Genomic DNA, 22532 nt, shown 5'->3' with positions numbered 1-22532 from the left:
CACAGAGGACCCAGGACTGCACTCTGCCTGCATCTTATCGTGTGTCCTTGGGCAAGTCACTGCCCCTCCCTAGGCCTCAGTTTCCCTGTCTTGAACATGGAGCCCATTCCTCCCTGCCTTGTTTGTGAGACTCCACTGAGGGACAGGCCAGGAAGCCTACAGAGGTGAGGCCTTGTGCTTATCAGATGGTCCTGGCTTCCACCAGCTCCTCTTAGTTTCCTCCCCTGGAAGAGAATTTGGAGAAACTGTAGTCTCAGGGCCTAGGGCCATCCCTGTCCCTCACAGACACCTGCCCGTGGATGTCCACAGAGGCCTCAGAGGCCTGTGGATGTCCCAGAACCTTGCCCTGCATTCTTTCCTGCCTGGAGTCCATCCTGCTTGCCAATAGCAAATCCAATCTCTGTCTTTCACATTACTGTTGCAAGCCCCTTGCTCTTTGGCTAAATGCCAAAGGCCCTCACGTGCCTTTCAGAACCTGCAGAATAGCACAAAGATGCTATCCCTGTCTCCCCTCCTGAGCTCCAGTGGCACCAGCCTTTCCACTGCCTAAGCTCTTTTGGTTTCACTGCTTCTCCCAGACAGCTCCCTCTGCCTGGAACATTCCTCCCCCTCCTTCCGGCTCACGCTCACTCAGCCTTACCTCAGTGCACACACTCCTGCTGCAGCCCCACCCCCTTCCTCCCCGTGGAGTCCTCATAGACACACTCACACTAGCCTGCACTCGTGTCGGGGCTGAGCAGCTGGTGAACCTGAATTCAAGCCTAGGGGTCAATGAGCAACCAAGTCACGTGAGCTGGTGTTCCGCGTGATCCTGGGGAAGACTCGTGCCCTTTCTGGCTTTGGCGGCCCCATCTCAGAAACTGTCATAAAAGGGGGGTGGGGGCGAGCAGCTTGCTCTCTTAGCACTGGTCAGGCTTGTTCCTTGTGGAGTGATTTACTTCGCATCTGCTTGAGCATTAGACAGTGAACGCCATGAGGGGAGGGACCATACCTGCCTTGTTCACCTTGGCTTCCTGGTGATAGCAGAGTCGGACACACGGGGCGGGACTTGACGCGATCTCGCTGAGTTAGTGATAGAGTCTGTGGGAAGAGGTGGGAAAAGGCTCCGCTGGGCCCGGGCATTGGCCCTTCAAGGCTCTGCCTTTCCCAGTGGCCGGCCCCCTGGCTCCACAGCCCCACCGCGACTCCAGCGCACCCCCGCCGTGGCACGGGGCTCCAGGGTGGGCGCCACGTCTGTTATCTGGGTTCTCAGTTCTAAGAACAGTGTCTGCATATATTTACCTGATAAATGTGAAATTTTGTCCAGTTTGTTACGTCTTTGCGCTGGGGCAACATTCCAAGTGAGTGTTTCCTTCTCACTGCTCTCACTGAAGGGGCCCAAAGGGTCAGCTCTCCTCTCTCTCTCTCTCTCTCTCTCTCTCTCTCTCTCTCTCTCTCTCTCTCTCCCTTTTTTTTCTGTTGTTGTTGTTGTTGCTGCCATGATGGCCCTCAGAGAAGCAGGGAGAGAATGGGTGAGAAAGTGTGAGGGGCCATTAACAATTCATTAAGATGTGCCCGCAGACCTTCCCTGCCCGCTTCCTTTTTTAAAAAGTAGTGATTGGAGGGGCTCTCATAGCCACCCTCCCTTTGTGGGCCAGGGAAGGCAGAGGGGGCGGGGGGGGGGGGGGTCGGTCGCCACTGCTGCCCACTTGTGGTCACTGGGACGGGGCTCTTGAGTAACTCCGGCCAGCTAAGGTCCAGCGCAGAGCAACGACCTTCCGTGGCTCCCTTCTGCTACAGGGGGATCCGTGAACATTCCCGAACCTAGCACTCAAGACCCAGAACAGTCTTTCCAAATCTGTGGTCTCTCTAACCTCCTCATCCTCCTGTCCAGCCCCCAGGGAAGCCTAGGGCTGGCTCGTAAGGAGGACCTCAGGAGGAAAGAAGCAGAGCCCGTTTTCTCAAAGAGGGGGAAAAAGTGTCTCACCTGTCAGGAATGTCACAGAACTACAGAAATTACAGTCAAAGCTCAGCGAGCCCTGGGTTTGAATTCAGGTTCTGCCGCTACCTTGCTGGGTGAGGTAAATGTCTGCGATCATCCTCTTAGCACTTGTCCTCTCTGGGACTTGTTTCTTCATCTGCAAAATGGGAATAATGAGCTGCGATGAGCAGTCAGTGAGGTAACAGCTGCAAACTGTCGAGTCCTCTTGCAAACACTTAAGCGCATCCGAGGAGGGGGCTAGAAGGGCCCTTCAGAGGAGCGCGCTGGTGCGGTAAAAGCGGCGCTAGACCGAGTCATGTGAGCTGGTGAACCCGAATTCAAGCCTAGGGGTCACTGAGTGACCCAGTCACGTGAGCTGGTGTTCCGCCGTGATCTTGGGGAAGACTCGTGCCCTTTCTGGCTTTGGCTGCCCCATCTCAGAAACTGTCATAAAAGGGGCTTGGGGGCTGAGCAGCTGAGTCCCCATCCCCTCAGCTCATGTGCTTTTATACACTGAGGTTCTGTGCATGCAGCCTGCTTCATTAGGCACCACGGGCACTGTGCCCAGCGCCTGCCGGCTCTCAAGTGTCTACAAACATGTTTGAAAACTGAAAAAAACCTCCAAAATCAGAAAATTAAATTGTATAATTGAAATGGCTATTTCAGTAAATGTCTGCAAATGTAATAAATATCATGTCAGGTAGTCAAATGCAGTTTTATTCAACATAGAGTTATGTACATGAACTATATGAAATGTGGGAGTTGCAGCATTTTATTTTCCTTTTTTAAAAAAAGGATTTATTTTATGCATATAAGCACTGGGGTACAGGCCAGAGGTGTGGGGGGTGGTGGGGTGGTGGTGGTGAGAGGATTCACCAGAGAGTGGGGAACGGAACAGGCAGCTCTACTGAAATACACTGCTGAGGGGAAAATCGGGAGAGGCAGGAGAGGTCTGCTGTGCCATGTGGGTAGCTCCCAGGCCGGCCGGGGATCAAACTCATGCTGCAGAGACTGAGGATAGCTTCACAGTGCTGTGCTTAACCCCTTGCACCACCAGGGAGGCCCATGCAGCATTTCAATATTTGAAATTACTCGTAGTAGGGGTGTCTGTACAAAAATGTGCATAAGGTTTGACAAGGGTCTTTAAAAGACTTGGAGATTGCACTTGAAAAGTAATATTCTGCTTCCCAACCTAATTGAAACTTTGAGAACCACCGAACACAACCAAACCACATGGAGCTGTATGCTCTGAGGCCCCTTCCAAGCTTGTAGCTCATGGAGCTGGACTGAAATGTGCTTAGAGAAGTTTTTGCTCTTGACAAGCTATAGGGCCCGGAGGGTAGGAGTGGGGTTGGGGTGATGTCAGGATCCAGAGGCCCGCGACGCCCTACCTGCCTATGTGGCCATGCTGCTGGGGGAGGCAGAGCCAGACAGACCTGGTCTGGAGGCCTCATCGGCCCCTTAGCCACAGAGTGACTTTGAGCAGGTCACTCAGCTCTGAGCTCCATTTGCCATCTGTGAAATGGCGCATGGTCGGCCCCTTGGTTGGCATTCATCTCAAGATGTGGCCAGCAATCAGATGAGTCAAGGTGTGTATGACCTGTTCTGCAGCTGAGGTCAGAACAGGCCCAGAACCCCCAGACTCACTATTGGCACCAACTGCCCATCCTTTCCTGAGCAGGGGCAAGTATTAGAAGGACTGAGGTGCAAGTGTGGAAAGCAGTGTAAAGGTGGGGTGGCAGTGGGGTGGCCCCACCAATAGTTCCAGGGGTCCTAAAAGGGAGGCAAGCTATAATAGTCAGGCCCAGCCTGGTGGGAGGGCCTTAAAGGCTGCAGCACTTGTCCAGTCTTCACCCTGATGCAGTGCGTGCCCTCACAAGTGGGCTGGCCTGCACACACTCACTGTGGTTCTGGTCCAAGTCAGCATCTGCACAAAGTGGTGGCTCGGTTCCAGCTGGGTGGGGGAGGGCCGCACAGCTGGGTGCTGGGAGCCAGGGGAGGCAGGCTGGGATCTGTGCCTGGATGTGAGAATCACGTTTTTTTCTGGCCCAAGGACATTACTCCTGGCTTTGGGAACTCCACAAAGGTGAGGGCCCTCTCACACCTCCCACCCGTGGGCCAGCCCCCTGTTGGTGAGGCACTGGGACATGAACTTGGTTGGGCACATGTGGGCAAGTCATGCCTCCTGAACTGCAGATTATAAGATTCCAGTGAATCAGTGACTATAAAAGTACTTCCCAGACAAGGCCTTATGGCCTCACCGCCTGCTTGTTTTGTAGTTAGGACCTAGTGTAGTCCACTGCCCAAGGCACAGCCAATACACACATTTTGAGGATGAGTCTCTTTTACCACATAAAGGTTTTTATTGAACTCAAATTCAGGGGTTCCAAAGCCTGAGGAAGACAAGGGAGGCTGGGGTTTGTACTCAGAGGCCCAGGTCTCCCTTCCTGGGCCCTCCTCACCCCCCTCCTACCCTCTCACCCCTTCCTGACTCAAGGAGGGTCTCAGTAGCTACCAATCTAAGCTACCCCACTCTAATTAAGTAACCCGACCCCTCCCTCCCCCCACCCCCATCAAGCACTTCGCCAAGCCAGGCACCCACCAGGGGGTATGCTGCGGCCAGGCCAGCACTCTGCTGACCTCTTTCTGGATCCCTCCCAGAGCTTCCTGCTGCCTGTTTGGCATCCCTCCACCCCTCATAACCCATTTCCCATAGTCTCCAGGGCACTAACTTCCTCCACCTGGCCCCCTCCTCCTAGAATCCTCAGCTCCTCCATTCACCTCTAGCTTTTCCACTAGTCTCTCTAAAGGCTTCTCTAGCTCCCTGTCTCCTCTTGTGCCCACCCCTTCCTCGCCCCCACCCCCACCCCCACCCACACACACACACACACACGCACACACGCACACTCGCAGGGTCCCAGGTCAGCGCCGGCCGGCCGCGTGGGTCCGCTGGTGGCGGATGAGGTCGGAGCTCTGTGAGAAGGCCTTTCCACAGTCATCGCACTTGTAGGGCCGCTCCCCACTGTGGACTCGGTGATGCTGCAGCAGCGTGGAAGACCGGCAGAAGCCCTTGCCGCACACGGCGCACCGGTAGGGCCGCTCGCCGGTGTGGGAGCGCTGGTGCTGAATCAGCGTGGACGAGCGATTGAAGGTCTTGCCGCAGTCGGGGCAGCTGTAGGTGCGGCCCGGCAGGTGGGTGCGGGCATGGATGGCCAGCACAGAGCTCTGGCCAAAGCGCTTGCCGCACTCAGGGCACTTGAAGGGCTTCTCGCGGGCATGGCTGCGGGCGTGGGGGATGAGTGCCGAGCGCTGGGAGAAGCTCTTGCCACAGATGCCACAGCTGAAGGGCCTCTGCCCGGTGTGCACCCTCTGGTGACTACGCAGGGATGAGTTCTGGCTGTAGCACTTGCCACACTCAGGGCAGCTGTAGGGCCGCTCGTGGCTGTGGGTGCGCTGGTGCCTCAGGAGGTAGGAGCTGTCGCCGAAGGCCTTGCCACAGTGCGGGCACTTGTAGGGCTTCTGACCAGAGTGAGTGCGCTGGTGGCGAAGCAGGTAAGAGCTGTCAGCGAAGGCCTTGCCACAACGGGGACACTTGTAGGGCCGCTCGCCCGTGTGGGTGCGCTGGTGTTTGATGAGGTCAGAGCTTTGGGAGAAGGCCTTGCTACAGACCTCACATTTATAGGGTTTCTCACCCGTGTGGATGCGCTGGTGCTGGATCAGGGTGGAGCCCCGCCCAAAGCTCTTCCCGCAGATGCCGCAGATGTTGGGCCGAGGGCCCTGCCCACCCCTGGCCCGGCCACCCCGACGGCCTGGACCCCGAAGGGCCCCTGTCAGGCCCAGGGGATTCTGCAGCATTTCAAACTGGGGTGTAGACAGCAGGGCCCCTGTGGGCATCTCAAAAGGTGGCCCTAGGGGCAGGCCCTCTGTGGGCTGCTCCCCAAACCCCTGGGTGAAGGAGTCCAAGGGGTGGACTCCCAAGGGGATGTTCAAGGGATTCTTTCCCTCAGGATTCAGCATTTCTGCACCCTCCTGGAATTTGGAACCTTGAGCTTCAAATTCTGGGCTTTGGGTTTTGAACTCAGAATTCTGGGGTTCCAATCCAGGGTTCTGGGGTACATACCCCGGGCTCTGAGATTCACATCCAGGGCTCCGGGGTTCATATCCGGGGCTCTTGGGCTCATAGCCAGGGCTGCGGGGCTCATATCCTGGGCTCTTAGGTTCATACCAAGGGCTTTGGGACTCATATCTATGACTGCCAGGTTCAAACTCGGGGCTCTGAGAATCTGATTCAGGGCTTCTGGGTGCAAACTCGGGGCTTGGGGGCACAAACCCAGGACTTCGGGACTCAAAACCTGGGCTTTCGGGCTCAAACCTGGGGCTTTGTGGTTCAAACTCTGGGCTCTGTGACTCAAACCCAGGACTCTGGGGTTCAAGCCCAAAGGGTATCTCTTCAACCTCATAGTCCCCCGTGCCTTCTTGCTGAGAAATTTCCTCTTCCTCATTCTCACTCATGTTGCCTGCAGGATCAGAGAATTACAGAAAAGCCAGATTGTGTGGGTCGCGGAAGGTTATTTGGTCCCACCGTTAACAGTCACAAACCTCGACCGCCTCCTCAAGCAGGGTCGCTGGCCCTTGGGCAGGTGCTGAAATCCCCACCTCCCCTCGGCGGACCCAGTCCACCCGGTCCCCGCCCCCGCCTCCTCCAAGTCCCGGGTGTCCAGGCCCCGGTGTTCTTCCCCTCCCTCGACCACATGCCCCTCTCCCGATCCCAGGCACGCTCCTCGGAGGGGCGCTTCCTCCCTCACCTTTCGGGGACCCTTCGGGGCTCCCCATTTCGTCAGGGCTTTGCACATCCCGTGGCTCCAGGCCCCACGGCGACGCCTCCCGTTCCATCCCCGCCGGCTCCCAGCGCGCCGGCGACGGTGATGGCGGACGATCCTGCGACCCGGCCTGAATGCCCTAAGACCCGGGCCCTGCAGCTCGCCCGCTCAGCGCCGCGCAGGGAACCCGGCTGCCCAGCCTCGGCCCCCGAGGCCGGACGTCTTGACCCTGGGCCTCTCCGGCCCGCCGGGCCCCTCCCCTACCCGCGGCCCCGCCCCCACCCACAAGGTCTCGGCGTGCCCTGGGGCCCTCGGCGACCTCCACGCGTGGCGGCCTCGGAAATGAGGGGCTTCACAACTCGCCCTGCCGCCCCCGGACACCGCTTCCCGCCGGAGACCCCGCCGTCTGGCCCCCCAGCCCCGGGCTGGGCTGCGACTGTCCGACCCCCTCCCCCCGCACAGGAAGTGTCCGTCCGCGGCCAGTTTCCCCCGCTGGCTAGCGCCGCGGCCTCTCTAGGAGCGACTGGAGGTGGAAACTCGTTGGCATTAACCCTGGGCGGGATGGCCCCGGCTTTGAGGTGGGGGAAGACGGGGCGCCCTGAAGACGGCGGCAGAGGCTGGGGCAAGTTTGTGTGCCTATGTCCTCGGTCGCCGCTGTTCAGTGGCCGATCTGTGGGTCTCCCGGGGCCTGCGTCCGGCAGCGCCTGCGGCCAAGGGCGAGGCGACGAGCGAGACCAAGGTCAGAGAGAAGGAGCGACGCTTCCCGGCGCCAGCGAGGGCGGCGTCTGGCTCCTCTCCCCTCCCCGGCCTCGGGGTCAGCTCCGGCCGGGCCTCGGGAACCTGGACGGGCCGCCCCTCCCCCGTGGGCTCACCCAGGCTCCAGCAGGCTGGGACACCCCCCTCGAACTCCACTCCCCGCACCCGAGCGCCTACCCCCCTCCTCCAGGCCGCCTCCCCTCTCCGCTCCTCCTAATCACCACCCGCCCCCCCCCCGGGAGGGCCAGGACCGTTGCCAAGGAAACAGCTCCGCCTCGGGTTTTCGAGGCACCGCCCCCCCCCAGGAAGCTCGGCGATTGGCCGAAGGCGCTCGCATTCTCGCCGCGCCGCCTCCTCCCACTACTCCGAGGCTGGGCGTTAAAGGTCGCCAGGGAACGCGAGGCGTCTCTCTAATGGGCTGGAGGGTGAGCGGGCCGGCTCACCTCCGGCGGCCAGAAGCGCCTGCAGGAGTGAGTGGGAGGGTGGTGCCTGGCGTCTCCCCTAGAGCTGGGCCTGTGCTTTCAGAACTTTTCCCGCCCCCACTTACCCTTCATTATATTTTCTTTTTCTGAATAATGAAAGCCCTGGGATCTAAGGACACTCTTCCTCCCCCGGTCTCCCCGACACTCCCTTTCCCAGCGCTTTCCTCTTCCCACGGGTTTCAGTTGCTGAAGAGGCTGATGATGGTGATGGGGGGTGGGGGGGTTTCCTCCCACAGAGAAGAGGCTGATTTCTTTTTTATTAACTTGGCTCTCCCCTCCATCTTCCCCAAAGCCTTTAGTTTAACTCAGAGCCTTTAGTCCCTGGCTCCTGGATTTCCTCACAAGCAGGCGGGATCATATGAAAATTCCTTACAGGTGATTGATAAAGTATAGGAAGGAAGTAGACAAAAGCTTCTAGGATTTAAGGCAGCTCAGAATTCTCTTGTCCTGTCTCACTTGGATAAGAGGCTTGTACAGGAAGGAAACTGAGAAACACTGGTCTGGGTGCAGCTTAAATCAAGGGAAAAGTGACTCTGGAGAGACTGTTGAGTGGGAGCCAATTCTCCATTTTCACCCTTGCTGTTGAGACGAGTCTAGTTGTATTCTTAAGTCTCCCGTGTGCATGATGAATGCGCCATGGACTGTGTTTTCTTGCTGCATTCCCAGACAAATGAAAGGAAAAAACTACTTAGGAGGAAAGATGGTATCTCCCATCCTCCTGGAAAAAGACTTGAGAACAAGAATTTGGAGAATTCCAAGTGGTAAAAGGCTGTAGAGAGGCTATCTCAATAGAGGCGAGCAAGTAGTCACAGACATATCTTCCTACAAAGAAGTACTTTTCTGCCCTCCAGAAAAACAGCTGCAAGTTCCAAACCTCTTCCAAAACAATGTCTGCCTGTCCTAAAACTTCGGCTAAGAATAGCTCACATGGCCCAGCACTAAAGGGCGCACACAGACAGAACACACCATAAGGCCCGTCGGGAAAAGGTAGACATGGGGACCCCCTGGTTCTCTGCAAACTGCTTACAAGTGAGAGACAAGCCTCGTTCAGGAGACATTTTCCTCTGGCCTCCAACCTATTTATCCACCAGAAAATTCACACAGGCGAGCAGCCATCCCCTGCAAAGGGGGTGACAAGGCCTCCATTCACCCCCACAATGTACTGCCTGCTCTCTTCACAGCAGGGACCACAAGCTTCATGTGCAGCTGGAGGGCTGGACCAGGGCTTCAAGCAGCTCTGTCAATGCCATTTTTCATGTTATAGTGGCCATCTTCCAGGCAGCTCCCTCTCACACCAGCACTGACTGCTGTGCAACGGGCTGTCGCAAGCAGCTAGCCTCCACCTGCCAAGTGCCCACAGCCATGACAGGATCTGAGCACAGGGAAGCCTCTGATGAGGGTTTCGACTTGACCAAGCACAACGAATTCAAGGCTGGGTAACCTTATTCTACCACTATGTTGTGGTGGGTCCAGCCCTTTGAGTGCCCCAAGTTGGGCGGCCACTTTGAACACAGCATTGTCCTGTGATGTGCAGCAGCACTGGGCAGAGCTGTTCCGTGTACCACCAAGGCTTATTGTCCAGCCAGTCAGCACCACAGGATCAACACAACAGCACTCAGTGTGAGAGTGGCTCCCTGCACAGAGGCCAACCTCTGTAAGTGGCTTCTGTTGGAGGTTACAAGGATGTCAAAATGTGTTCAAGGTTTAAGTTGCCCGGGAAGAGACCGATCATGGCATAAGCCCCCACTTTAGGAAGGAAAAAGAAAACAGGAGTCTTTGGTCAGGTTATCCCCTGCCTTATTTAGAACAGGCCGAGACCAACCACTACTCTTACAAAGTGAAGAGCAGTTTATAAAGTTTTATTCAAAGCAGTTTTCTTTCAAGCTTTGGCAGGCAGCTTTCTCCCTGAAGACTGTGACTGAACACACTTGGAACCCAGGCACTAGCACATCTTTTTTAAAAAAGATACTGTGTTTGAATTTGGGATAGGAAAGACTTACTTTGAAAAATACTAGCCTAAAGCAGGTTTTAGCTTCTCTGAGTCATAAGTTTATTTGCACATCCCATCCTAGCACTTAAAGAAATCAGGGTCTTTGAGCTTAAATCAACACCTTTATTTTCAATGGCTGAGATGAGCTAGAGCCTTGTGGTCCTGAATTTGTAGATGGGGCTCAGTCTTGTGCAAATATTTATCTTGATGCACCAATGAAGACCTAGAAAAACCTTCCTGGCTTAAACTGCTTCAGAGTCTGAACCTCAGACACCTGTGGCAGCAAAGGGAAAAAGGAAGCCCACCCTAGTGACCGTGCCAAGAAATGAGCAGCTTTGGGCATCCCCGGTGGCGCAGCGTTTGAGCACTGGGTTGCGAAGCTGCCCGCAGCCTCTGCAGCGCTGGTTCGATCCCCGGCTGCTCCCCGGCCACCGGAGGAGGGTCCCACATGGCGCACAGACCTCTCCTGCCGCCCGCAGCTCCCCTCAGCAGTGTACTTCGGTCCTTCTGCCTGCTCTGCTCCCCGCTCTGGCTCTGGTGAATTCTCTCACCCTCCTGCACTTCTGACTGTACTCAGTGCTTGTATAAATAAATAAAAACAAATCTTTAAAAGAAAAAAAGAAAAAAAAAGAAAAAAGAAATGAGCAGCTTGGAGTGAAGTGAGTCTGCACCGGAACATAATGGTGGAAAGTTAGGTGATGAGGGCAGGAAGCAGAGGAGTCAGGTCTGGTATTTGGGCCCTCTGCAAGTTTTGTCAACTTCAAAGTACTCAGAGAAAGCAGTAATTATGGTACCTTTAATTGGTAAGTTGCGAGCAGGATGCAGATCTGAATGCGAGCTGAGAACTGGTGTTACGAGTCAGCCTTTCCACAGGCAGTGCCAAGGGTTAGGAGAGGGGGTGGGTTGTACACTGGCTTCTTCAGGGAATTTAAAGCTGGTACAAAGGTAGCTCAAGCTGCCAAGGTGCCTCTTTTTAACTCAGTTTTCCCTTGCGACATGGTATCACACAAGCCAGTCCTCTCAGAAAAGTTTAGGGTGAGGGAGACCTTGATGGGGTCAGGTTTAAAGATCCAGTTGGAATCAAGACAGTTTATTACTTAACCTTTTCCCCCAATTTTTTACCTCTCTAGACATTTCTCCAAGTTGCAAATTTGGCTTCTTCCTCTCTAAAGTAAACCAGACTCAGCTGAGGAAGGCAAGTATGCACACACCAGCAGAAGATATAAGCTCTTGCTACTGCTCTTTGAGGTGCAGCGTCACCCCAACTAGAGGAAGGGCAGGGTCTGTGCCGGGACCAGGCTGGACTCTGACCAACTAGGTCAGTGGTAGATGGAGAAAGGAGTCACAGGTCAGAGGGGAAAGATTCTGGGCAGAGCTGGGAAATGTAAATAAGTGCAGTTCCTTTGGCTACTAACCCCAAATGTTCTTGGCCTACTGCTTTGTCCACGACAGTGGTTTACCTACAGAGTGAAGACGTGAGCTCTGCTTTTGTTTGCCCGGAAACTCTCACCTGGGGCTGGTTTCTCCCCAGGTATACTATGTGGTGGCTTTGTCATTAGTTTCACACTTGGGCTTCACTGACCCTGGATCAGTCCATTCCCACTCCAGTTCAGGGCCACGGAGTTATCGCAGGAAGCAGCAGATGCCTCCAGATCTCAGGCAGAGACACTGGCAAGCGGCTCAGGAGTAGTGTGCTAAAGACAGCAAGAAACTAAGAAGACTGAAGTCTTGTACGAATGGGCACCCGGTCTTGGTGTCCCGAGTGCCAGAATGAAAGAGCTATGATCTCTTCCAAAAGAAAAAAACATGATGAGGACCCCCTGGCAGGGTCAAGGGTGGTTAGGCCTTAATTGCAGGACTCTCCCAGGAGGCCCTAAACACTGGAGGGTGGTTTCAGGGTGACCTTCCCCTTCAAACACAGGAGCTGCCAGTCAGCAGAGTGTGCTATGGTATGGTAGAAACACAACTTAGTTTAGGGCAAAAGATTCTTGATTGCTCCTCCTGACTATGCTGTGTTCTCCAAACAGGAGGTTTCCTTTCTCAGGCAGTTACTAGGGCGAATGAGTTGATGATAAAAGATGGTAGTTTGTAAACCATAAAAGACAAGCAAAGATATGTAAAGCAAACCTGTTTTTACTTCTCTCCTGTCACCCTTTCACATATATACTCTCTACCTGAATCCCCAGTTCAGGAAAACTTGATTGCTGAAAACCATGGTGTGCCACTAGTGGCACTAGGAATCACACAGGTCATCTGAATGAGTGGAAACTCCCAGGAGATGGTCTGCTTTCCCAGAACCACTAGGAAGCCACAAAGAATGCTAGCTGCTGGCAAGGAGCTGGTAAGCAGCAGCAGACAAGCTACTGGAGAGAACAGACACCAGCTTCATCCCCAGGAGGCAGCTGTCAACTGTTGTTTTATGAGCGCTGAGGTCATGTTGCCAAATCTTTGGATTTTTCAAGGTAAGTCAGAAATCTCGACTTTTGTATGAAGTATTCTGACTCTTACATCTTGACCAATATTCTTTAATTTTTTTAAAATGCTGTCTGAGCCTGAAAAATTAAAAAGGCAACTAATAGACCACATTCAGTACAAGGCCTTCAGTTTTTAATTTCTGCAGTAAAAAGACAACGGACAAAACCAAGTTCTCCTCACCTGAATCCTCTTAACACACGTGTGAAACAGCTTTTCTTACCTACAGCAGAGGTGTTGTGGGAGTGCTTGCTTCGGCCCTAACTCAGCAAAGGGGGCTTCTAGAGTCTGGAACAGTAGAGAGCAAAGTGTCAGCAAATGAAGCTGGTAAGGACTCAAGACAACTGTCCTCATCCCCTATGTCCAGAGGTGACTTCCCTGGAGCCACCAGAGGTTCAGGCCCCTAAGACCAGTTTGGCCCTCAGGCGACGTCTAAATCTTCATCTTTTGCTTTGTCACCATTGAGGCCATCATCCACACTCCTGGAATATATTTGGATAGTGCTGGAAGCCCACAGGTGGGTCCCGGTTCCCTTGGCCAGGGGTCAGGGGCCCAGGCAACCCACTGGCAACCCTGTGCCTTCGCACCCCAGCATCAGGCCTATGGACCCACAGGTGCTTGGTCACAGCTGACTTCTGACTGAAGCACTTGCCACACTGAGGACAGGGGTAAGGACGCTCGCCACTGTGGGTTCGCTGGTGGACTACCAACTCGGAGCGCTGTCGGAAGCAGCGCCCACAGTCTGGGCACGGGTAGGGCTTCTCACCCGTATGGGTACGAGCATGGCGCCGAAGGTCTGAGGCATGGGCAAAGGCACGGCCACAATCTGGGCAGGGGTAGGGGGTCTCGCCACTGTGGACCCGCTGGTGCTGCCAGAGGGAAGAGCTCTGGCTGAAGCAGCGGCCGCAGTCAGCACAGCGGTAGGGCTTCTCTCCCGTATGAACCCGTAGATGGGTGATGAGATTACCACGCAGGGAAAAGGCCCGGCCACAGTGGGGGCAGTGGTGGGGCCGCTCCTCAAGGTGGGAAGCCCGATGCTTGTTCAGAGAAGAGGACTGGCTGAAGCCCTTGCCACAGTCAGAGCAATAGTAGGGCTTCTTAAATGTGTGTTCGTACAAGTGCCTCATCAGAGTGGAATGCCAAGCAAAACTCTTTCCACATATATAGCAACCATGTCGCTGGTCTGCTCGTGGGACAGGGAGATGGACACAGAGCAGGGGGCGACCCCGGCAACGTGGCCTGGACGGCTGCTCCAAACCATTAGGGAGCCCAAGAGGCCGAGCATCCACAGAAAGGATCTTCTCCAATGCCTCAGTCCCTTCTGCTTGTCCCTTTTCTTTCTTGTTTCTGGAATCTGCTGGGAAATAAGAGGAGAGGTTAGACCTTGGCTTCCCATCATCCTTGAATCCCACACCCCATGTGGTAATAGAGAAGACTCTGTATTACCACCCCATGTGGTAATACGGCCACTTGCTGGACCCAATGCTGCCTCTGGCACTCAGCTTGGCACAGGCAGGGACGCTAAGACCGACACACCTTTTCAGCTGCACAGAAAAGAAAGAAAAAAAAAAACAACAAAAAACTGCAGAAACCAAAGGAAAAAAAAGGACAGAAGAGTAGTGCATTCTACCTCAGGGGTGGGGAAATGGGAGGCAAGGGAGAGATGACATCTTAGCTGGATCATACAAGATGCTTAAGAATACTCCAGGCAACCGGAAAAGCACACAGAGAGGTGAACCTGGCTGGCCTGGGCAAGTGTGCAAAGGTGGACAGGATGAATGGGAGGAGGGAAACAATGGAAACCAAGAAGTTTGTATATGCTACAAAAATTTTGACAAAAAGTACACTGGCATAAACACCGGTGAAGAGCACAGAGAGAAGGATGCTGTGACGCTCAGCAGGGCTTAGGAACCAAGTGGATGTGAGCAATTCAGATTCCAGATGGAAGTGGGCCGCCGGCAAGCCAGGCTCTGGCACCCTGGCAGGGCCTGGGCGAGGTCACAGACCCTTTCTAGGCTGAATTCAGGAGCTAAGGACCAAACATAATAACCTGTGACGGGAAAGCAACTCCGGGAAGAAAGTGATAAGTAACAAAGTAATTGAAGGAAAGAGGAAAGATAAGGCACAGAGAAATCCCCAAGGGGCAGAGTGCCCACTACTTCACCTGTATCTACTTTTGTTTGGCATTCGGCCACCTTTGGATCCTGGGCATCCGGACCCCACAGTTCAGCCTCTTCCTCCACCCAGGAGATGAGGGCTGGCTTGGTGCCTCGGAATCCTGCGGGAGAGCAAAGTAAAATCCACACTGAACAAGGCAGCCCCGCCCAGTCCCAACTTCCCCAACCCCGGGCGTCTCACCGCCCCAGAGGCTGGGCAAGTTGCACAGGGGTGGAACCCAAAGAGCGTGGGGCCTTACCGAGGGCGCACAGATGGCCGTAGGTCTCCCGCATCACGTCCCGGTACAGGGCGCGCTGCGCGGGCCGCAGACACCCCCACTCCTCGGAGGAGAAGTACACGGCCACGTCCGCGAACCTCACGGGCTTGGGTTTCCTCCTCTCGCGCCCGGTCCTGCTCGGCGGCGCCATGGACCGCCCCTTGCCAGGCCAGAGTCTCCGGTGCTCGAGAACGCGTCCCCGGCGCGCGCCCCAACGTTGGGGAGCGATCAGGAAGGCCGAGAGAGCCGGACCCGGCCTCCCGAGGATGCACCAGGGCGGCTGGAAACAGCCGGCAGGGGACCGTACCTCGGGGAACGCCTTCTTGAAAAAAGACTGTTACGCGGCCTCTTGAACTTTGCCCCCACGCGGTCGCGTGCAGATGACGTCACGAGGTGCTTCCGGTTGCTGAGCCCTCAAGCCCTCAGCCAAAATGGCCGCGGAGGCTTCGCGAGCTGGAGTAGGCGCCCGGCATCACCTGGACCGCAGACCGGCCCTCGTGCGCCTGGTGGGAGCTCAGCGCAGGGTCCCGCCACCGCACTCGCCGTGCTGGGAGGCGCAGCGAGGCCTCAAGGAGATTTGGAGGGCGGCTGGAGGCAGCGCCCGGCGACTGCAGTTAGAATCCTCACCGCTCTGCTCTGCCTTGGTGAATTACGTTGGTTTTCATTGCTGAGCCGTTTGTAATTGGTCTTCATCACTGGGTGACAGCAACCTTTCCTCAATATTGGAGGATCAAAAAATGTAATGGGCGAAAAAGAAGCAACCGTCTCTGTCGGAAGCTCATGCTATCCTAAAATTCTGGGACTTCTATTTCAGGAGATGGTAGAGGCAACTGGGTGATAGTGGGGAAAGGTCAGAGAAAGGTGAGAAGGACCCTCTTTCTGCAAACGTACTCCCCCTCCTCCGCCCCCCACATGCCCTACAGACAAGTTTAGCTCAAGTCTGCTCCCGAGTGCCTGATCACACAGCTACGTGACACCTTGCCTCTGTGGTTAACCCACAAGCACCTCCACACAGCACAGCTCAAAACTGAATTCATCCCTATTCCCTTTTCTCCTGCAACCTGCCCCTGCTGAGGCCCTTTTGTCAGCAAGTGGCACCAACTCTCCATATCATGCCCACCTCCAAGCCTCCTCATGATCTTGAAGGGCTTCTCTGTGCCCTACTTGTGCTCAGAAATACCCCAGCTACATCAGTCACATTTCGCAGAAGTACACTTCCCATCTTCAACAGGTCTAAGTCCTAGTCTGGAGCATTTGTTTGTCTGCTTCTTTCCTAAGGCCTCCCAGGGGATTCCACCTGACACCTTGTCCCCACAGCCAGGGGAGCTAGGGGGGAAATAATAGCTCACTGGGAAGAACACAAAAAGCTTGAGAGGTTAACACCTGGCCATGGAGACAGGTTTGTTGGAGGATGTCTGGAGAGGGTAAGGATGCAGAGTTGCCCAGGAACTTGACCCCAGCTCTCCCAACCTCTCAGGCCCCTGAAGAACACAAGAGAAAACAGAAAAATCTCTGTTCAGAGTGATGGTATCTTGTCACCAATTCCTACCCCTCGCTGCATTTCCTATAGCACACAGGTTGGGAGGAGCTCTGGGTAGAGCTGGAAACTCAAAACTCAATCCAGGGAAGACCCAGGGCAGCATTCACACCGTGGGTCAGCCTGTGAGGCCCATAGCACGGACTGAGGGTTTATCTGTGGGCCTCTGACTAAAGCACCTCCCTCAGTAGGTACAGGAGTAACAATGCTGTGCATGAGCTTGACCATGAGCCAGCAGGTAGCATGAGAGATACTCACTGTGGTGGGACCAGGTGCCACACTAGCTGTAGGCAAAGGGTCCCTTCTCCCTAGTAAACTGGGCCAGGCTGAAGGTAATGGCACTGGCTGCACTCAAACAGGAATGGAGCAGGTGAGTGCCAGGTGCTCAGGCAAGACAGACTAGGGGCTTGAGAAAGGCTGGGTACAAGGAACTCTGGCCACAGGCTCTGAGCCCAGGTCAGTGGCTCTGACCCCAGGGGCTCATGACAGCTCCCACATAGACCACACTGACAGCCTCTTCTAAATGTATCATTTTCTCTGAATGGATGGTGGGAAACAACAGATTCAAAACTTACTTTTTGTTCTGTTGACTCTACAAGGTTTAATCATGTGCAGATGACAGTGTAACAGGGTGGTCCCCAGGAGAGGGGGAGGTTCCCTGCCCCACCCAAGAGAGGGTGGAGCTGAGCAGGAAGAAGAGAAGCTGCAGAAGAGACTGAGGAAGAAGCAGGATGGAGCCAGGAGACATGTGAAGAAACTGCGCTTGTCTTTTGGTCTTGGACTGGGTGACACAGATGTGGGTGAGACCCATGGGGAGGTGACAATGGCAGCTTTTATCTTGATGTTGATTTTGCTCTTTTCCTTCCAGGCTTGTCTGGTTGTTTCTGACCCTTTTCTGTGGGTCCCCACTGGAAGATGCTTTAGACTTGTGGCAGGCTTTGGGGCCTTGTTCTGGGCCGATCCCATATGGATGGACTTTTACCCACGAGGGGACGGGTAACTTTGGGTGCTTCATTTAGAAACTAGACTTTTTGCCTTTCATGTATTGTTTCCTAGTTTTATTAAAGTTCCTTCCCATTAAAGTCTCATATGTTTTGTGTTGATGCGGCGGATGGCAGAACCCATTTAGAACAGGCAGGTTTGCGGGGTTTTGGGCTGCCCCTCTCCCTGTCCTATAACAACAGGAGCAGTCTTCACACCAGCAGATCAGTCTTCACACCAGTCTTCACACATTCAGAAGCGTACCTAGCTGCTAGAAGCCTCCCACTCCAGACTGTGTGTTGGTCCACTGAAGTGCCTACAAGTCAGGGACCTTCCCACTCACCTCAGGACCAGAGGAGATGCCCTCAACCAGAGGAACAACTGTCATAGGCGCTAGGGACCTGGCGATCAAAAGGTAAACTGCTTTCGGGCCTCCCTGGTGGCGCAGCGGTTGAGCGCTGGGTTGCGAAGCTGCCCGTGGCCTCTGCGGCGCCGGTTCGATCCCCGGCTGCTCCCCGGCCACCGGAGGAGGGTCCCGCATGGCGCATAGACCTCTCCTGCCTCCCGCTGCTCCCCTCAGCAGTGTACTTCTTTCTGCCTGCTCTGCACCCCGCTCTGGCTCTGGTGAATTCTCTCACCCTCCCGCGCTTCTGACTGTACCCAGTGCATGTATAAACAAAAACAAACAAACAAATAAATAAATAAAACATGCCTCTAGGGAAAAAAAAAGAAAAAGGTGAACTGCTTTCATCCTAAACTTAAATTTACACATTCAAGTAAACGACCAAGCCGGGTCTTTCACTCACATCTAGAAAACCAATATCTGAATTATGAAAATTGTCTTTATGTAAAGGAGTTTTATTCAAGATGGCCAGCAAAGGAGTCAGCATGATGGGCACCCCAAAATTATGGCTCCCTTAAACTGCAGGAATGCTGGGATTTTCTAAGGGGTGAAGGAATGTGAGGGAATACGGGCTTCAAATCTCCGGGTCTGAGGAGGTGCCTGGTAGTCTAGGTGACAGGAGTCATGGCATTTGATTCTCAGCAGGTGTTTGTTTCTGCTGCAGGGTGTTTTCTCAGCAATGAGAAGTTGCTGCTATCAACTCAGGGAAACATAAAATTTTACTAAGGTTGTAACACAATTTTCTGAGTTCCCAGGAATGCAGGTGAACCTAGTTAACAGTGAATGATGAAGGGAGTAAGGGATACAATTCTTTGAGTTTACAGTTAACCCTAGAGAGGAATGCAACTTAGTTAACAGTTCTGAAAAAGGAATGCAAAGGAGTGATTAGAGTTTAATTCCACTTATTCCTAATTTTTAATCTGGGATGATTTCTGTTGCAAAATGGAGGGATCTGCTATACCATTGACTAGAGTTTGGGTGATTCATAGTGTGACCTAATCATGGGGAACCCAGGATGCCTCAAAGCCAAATAGTTGAGAAAAAGTCAAGATTCTTGTCTCCAGTTGGGTCATAAATTCAGGTCAGCAAAAATTAGTAAGGAACATGAGGTTTCTTGCTCAACAAAACATTTTCCCCTCCAGCTGGAAATGGGACATTGCCCTTCTCACCTCTCTGGTCCTCTCTCAGGCTTCCTCTCTTCTGGGGATCCTGAGTATCTGCATCCCCAATTGGAGTTCCTGCTTTACCCAGGAGTAGAGTTTGGGGTCTGGGAACTCTGGGAACCTATTAACTGCAGAAACATTTAAGACTGCCTATATGTTCATGTAATGAAAATATACCAGGCCCCCCTCATGTGGCTGGCCTTTTACATGTTCTCCGTGTTGGAAACCTTGAACCCAAAGGTTCCTGCTCTAAGTTGACACTAAAGGAGATAGCAGGAAGTGGCCCTGCTGGTGCAGCTGCAGGTGGTGGTGCTTAGGGCTATCAAGAGCCACAGAACCACAGGTCTGAGGCTCAGCATGGGGAAGGCAGCTCTGATTTGGGCATGAAATAGAGAGTAGCATAACAAGAGCAAAAGCTGGTGGGCTTAGAGGCTGCCTTAAGAACAGATTCTTTTACCTGGAACCAAATGGAGTCAGTTGTCTGTGGGGGAGATTTGTTTTGAATGGCGTTAGTGTGTGCCTCTGGGCCGTGAGGGCCGCTGAGGTACAAGTTCTGAACTTTTTGCTGGAAGTCCTAGGGAGCTACTGCAAGAGTCTGGCCAGGGAGTCTGTTATGAATTTCAGTGAGGCTGATCTGGCCGGGATCACGGGAAACGGATTCATCCCAGGGCCGGACTAGGAGCAAGTCTCCCGACACTACCCAACCTAGCCAGCCCCTTTCCTTTCCAGAGATCCGGGACAGCCGGATCCGAGCGCGCCCAGGTGGCTGTGTCACGCCCCCATCAGGGCCACAGACACCCCACTCTTCGGGTAAGAAATTCGCAGTCACCTCCTCGAAGCTCGGCCTTTGCCCCCTGCTGCTGCCCACCGGTCGTCGCTGGCACGTAGACCGGGCGCAGGGAGCGGAGCGAGGGCGGAGTCTTTGGGTTCCCCTTCCCCCTTGGAGGAGCACAGCCGATTCGGCGCGAGGACCGGGGTCGGTCGGCCGTGGGCGGCAGGAAGTAGCTTTGGGTGGGGTCGCTCTAGGTCGGGTAGGCGAACTCGGTGGGCCCCGGGCTAAGAAAATGAAGGTGCCCTCACAGAAGATGGCAGCTTTCTCTCTTCCTTCTAGTTTGGAGACAGGCATCTAACAGTTTCAGTGTCGGCCTGGTGTCGATGATTCATTTTCTCCACAGACCCCCCCACCCCCCGCTCCGCTTTTTCTTGCTGTTCCTCACGCAGCCTCGGAGGCCCCTCGTGCCCGCAGTTAAGATGGTTGCGGCCGCTTCAGCGTCGTGCGCAGCCCGGGCGCAGTGGGGCCAGGATTCCGGGGGCCGCCGGAAGTCGCCTTCCCGGTCTGGAAAGAACGTGCAGTCACCGGTCTTTCTTGAATTTTTTATTTTACTTTATTTTATTTTATTTTAATTTTTATTTTTACTTTATAGCAAACTACAATAATTCATTTCTTTTTTACATTCACAGGATGCAGAATATTCAGCGACGTGTTCTCCCACTCTAGTCCTCTGTTAAGTTCCTTAAATATCCCTCCAGGGATAGCCTGTCTGTTTATATAGTCACGGTATTGCCACACATTTACTAGCTCTTTTTCTTAGGACATTGTGCCGAATTCCTTCAGTGCTTTACAGTTCGGTCATTTTACAGAACAGAAAGAAGCCGGGTTACCCTAGGTCAGACAGCACAGTCGCGACTCCCACCCCCTGCCTGTCTCGTGAGAGCCTGTTTCACTGCCTACCTCTGCCTCCTCCAGGCCTGTTCCAGAAAAGCAACAGGAACACTTTGAATTAACTTACCCCTGCTGACCTGTGAAAACCAATTGTTGTGGTTTTTGAAGTCTGTGGGTTTGGAGTGCGGGGGTCCTTGGGTTCACTCTGGGAAAGGTTTCACCAGAGCTCCCGTTTCAGCGACAGGGGTGAGTTTCCCCACGAGACAGAGACAGTTATTTTTAAAGGGCAGGTTTATTAGGAAAGGTATAAAACAGTAAAAGACACTTGCATAGACACAAGCGGACAGGAAGAGCTGCCCCAGAAGGGACAGGTTTGCTAAGAGAGGCCTGCATGGTTGCAGGCAGGTGGACTTGACAGGTCACAGGAGGCAGGAGGCTGCTGCCCTACAGAGGAAGAGAGTTGGTGAAAAGAGGCACCTGCATAGTCACAAGTGGGTAGTGGGAGTGCTGCCCTGAGCCAGTGCAGCTACTGCACTGATATACTCTTCTGTTTGGGAGGGGTCAAGTCTTGTGAGCTGTGGTTGCTAATTTTGGACAACTATGCAGAATTTGAAAGGGACTGGCGATTCTACAGCGAGCTCAATCTCCATATCTTTAGATCCTGACTCAGGGTACTAGTGGGGATACTAGTGTCCTCAACTGGGGATACTAGTTTCTGCAACTGTGTGGATGGTTATACTAATCTCTTCGGCCCCCACCTCCTTGTGTGAGCCAGGTATCTGGTCTTGTGGCACCTCCTTTTTTGTTTTTTTCTATTCCTTTCCTCCATCACAACTGTATTTTCAATTGATGATTAAGTTATGACTGTACAAAAAATTAGATGTTACTGTGCCTCTCAATTCCAAGCCTCCTAACAGAACAGTGGCAGGGCTACACAGAGCTGCAGTTGGGTCTTTTCAGTCCTGTTTTGCCCTTGTTTTTTCTTTTGTTGGTTTTTTAAATGCAGGTTGTTCTATAATATGAGTAAGACATTAATATATGCCAAACAAGTCTAGTACTTTCACTTGTTCATTCATTTAACGTCACAAGGCTGCAATTCCAACCCTTCTGGATTAGAAGCTGAAACCAGACATGCACTTGCCTGAGGCCACACAACTAAGCAGTGAGCCGTGATTCAAACCCTGGCAGTTTCCAGAATCTGTGAGGTAATGTCCCGATTATTGAAGGCACAGAGAGATGGGATTTTAGGCCAGGTTACCAAGAAACAGTTGTAACGTGGGGTAATGTTGACCTCAGAGGTCAGAGGAGCTGTTTCTGGTCACATACTGCACATCCTCCAGTAACATCATTCCTTTATACTGTTAGTGAGAAAAAAAGAATCTGGGCTGACAGTGAACAAAAAGTTATTCGAGGACCTGCATTGTTATACATCCTTTTGCTTAAAGTCACGGTTTCCAAGAACTTATCCACAACATTGAGGACTTACTGATTACAATTCCATAGTGTCATATAAATGTAGAGGGTAAAAAATGAAAATGATGGGTTTAACTGTTAGGCATTGAAAGTCAATAACAAGGCTATGTTTTGGGGTTACATCATGGGTGGGGGGAAGATGTCATTCACGCGTGTAGGGAGGTATATGAAATTGCCCTGGACGAAGGGTGACATGTTTCACAGAAGGCATCCTGCACCAGCTGGGCACCCAGCCTTCCGCCTTTCCCATCCAGCCAGCACTGCGGTCTAGCATAGCAGAAAGAGCATGAGTGTCTCCTGAGAAGTTAGGAAGTATGGGTTCCAGGCCTACCTCTGCCACTAACTCAACTGTGTGATCTTAAGTAAGGCTCTTCCCTCTCTGGGCCTCAGTCGTTCTC

At 53.5% G+C, this 22532-nt stretch overlaps 1 protein-coding gene across 1 annotated transcript; it reads right to left on the bottom strand.

Moving 5' to 3' along the window:
• Positions 1–12950: 12950 nt before the first annotated feature.
• ZNF764 (zinc finger protein 764) lies at positions 12951–15065 on the bottom strand (the record flags this gene model as incomplete). The annotated part of the gene is made up of 3 exons (XM_084250196.1): positions 12951–13663; positions 14645–14758; positions 14897–15065. The coding sequence occupies 3 exons, from the start codon at positions 15063–15065 to the stop codon at positions 12951–12953; spliced, it is 996 nt and encodes a 331-aa protein (XP_084106322.1).
• Between the last annotated feature and the right edge of the window lie 7467 nt (positions 15066–22532).

The sequence above is a fragment of the Talpa europaea genome (genome assembly GCF_964194135.1).
Source record: "Talpa europaea genome assembly, chromosome: 12".
NCBI classification, from domain to species: domain Eukaryota; kingdom Metazoa; phylum Chordata; class Mammalia; order Eulipotyphla; family Talpidae; genus Talpa; species Talpa europaea.
This window is presented reverse-complemented; position numbering and strand designations above follow the sequence as displayed.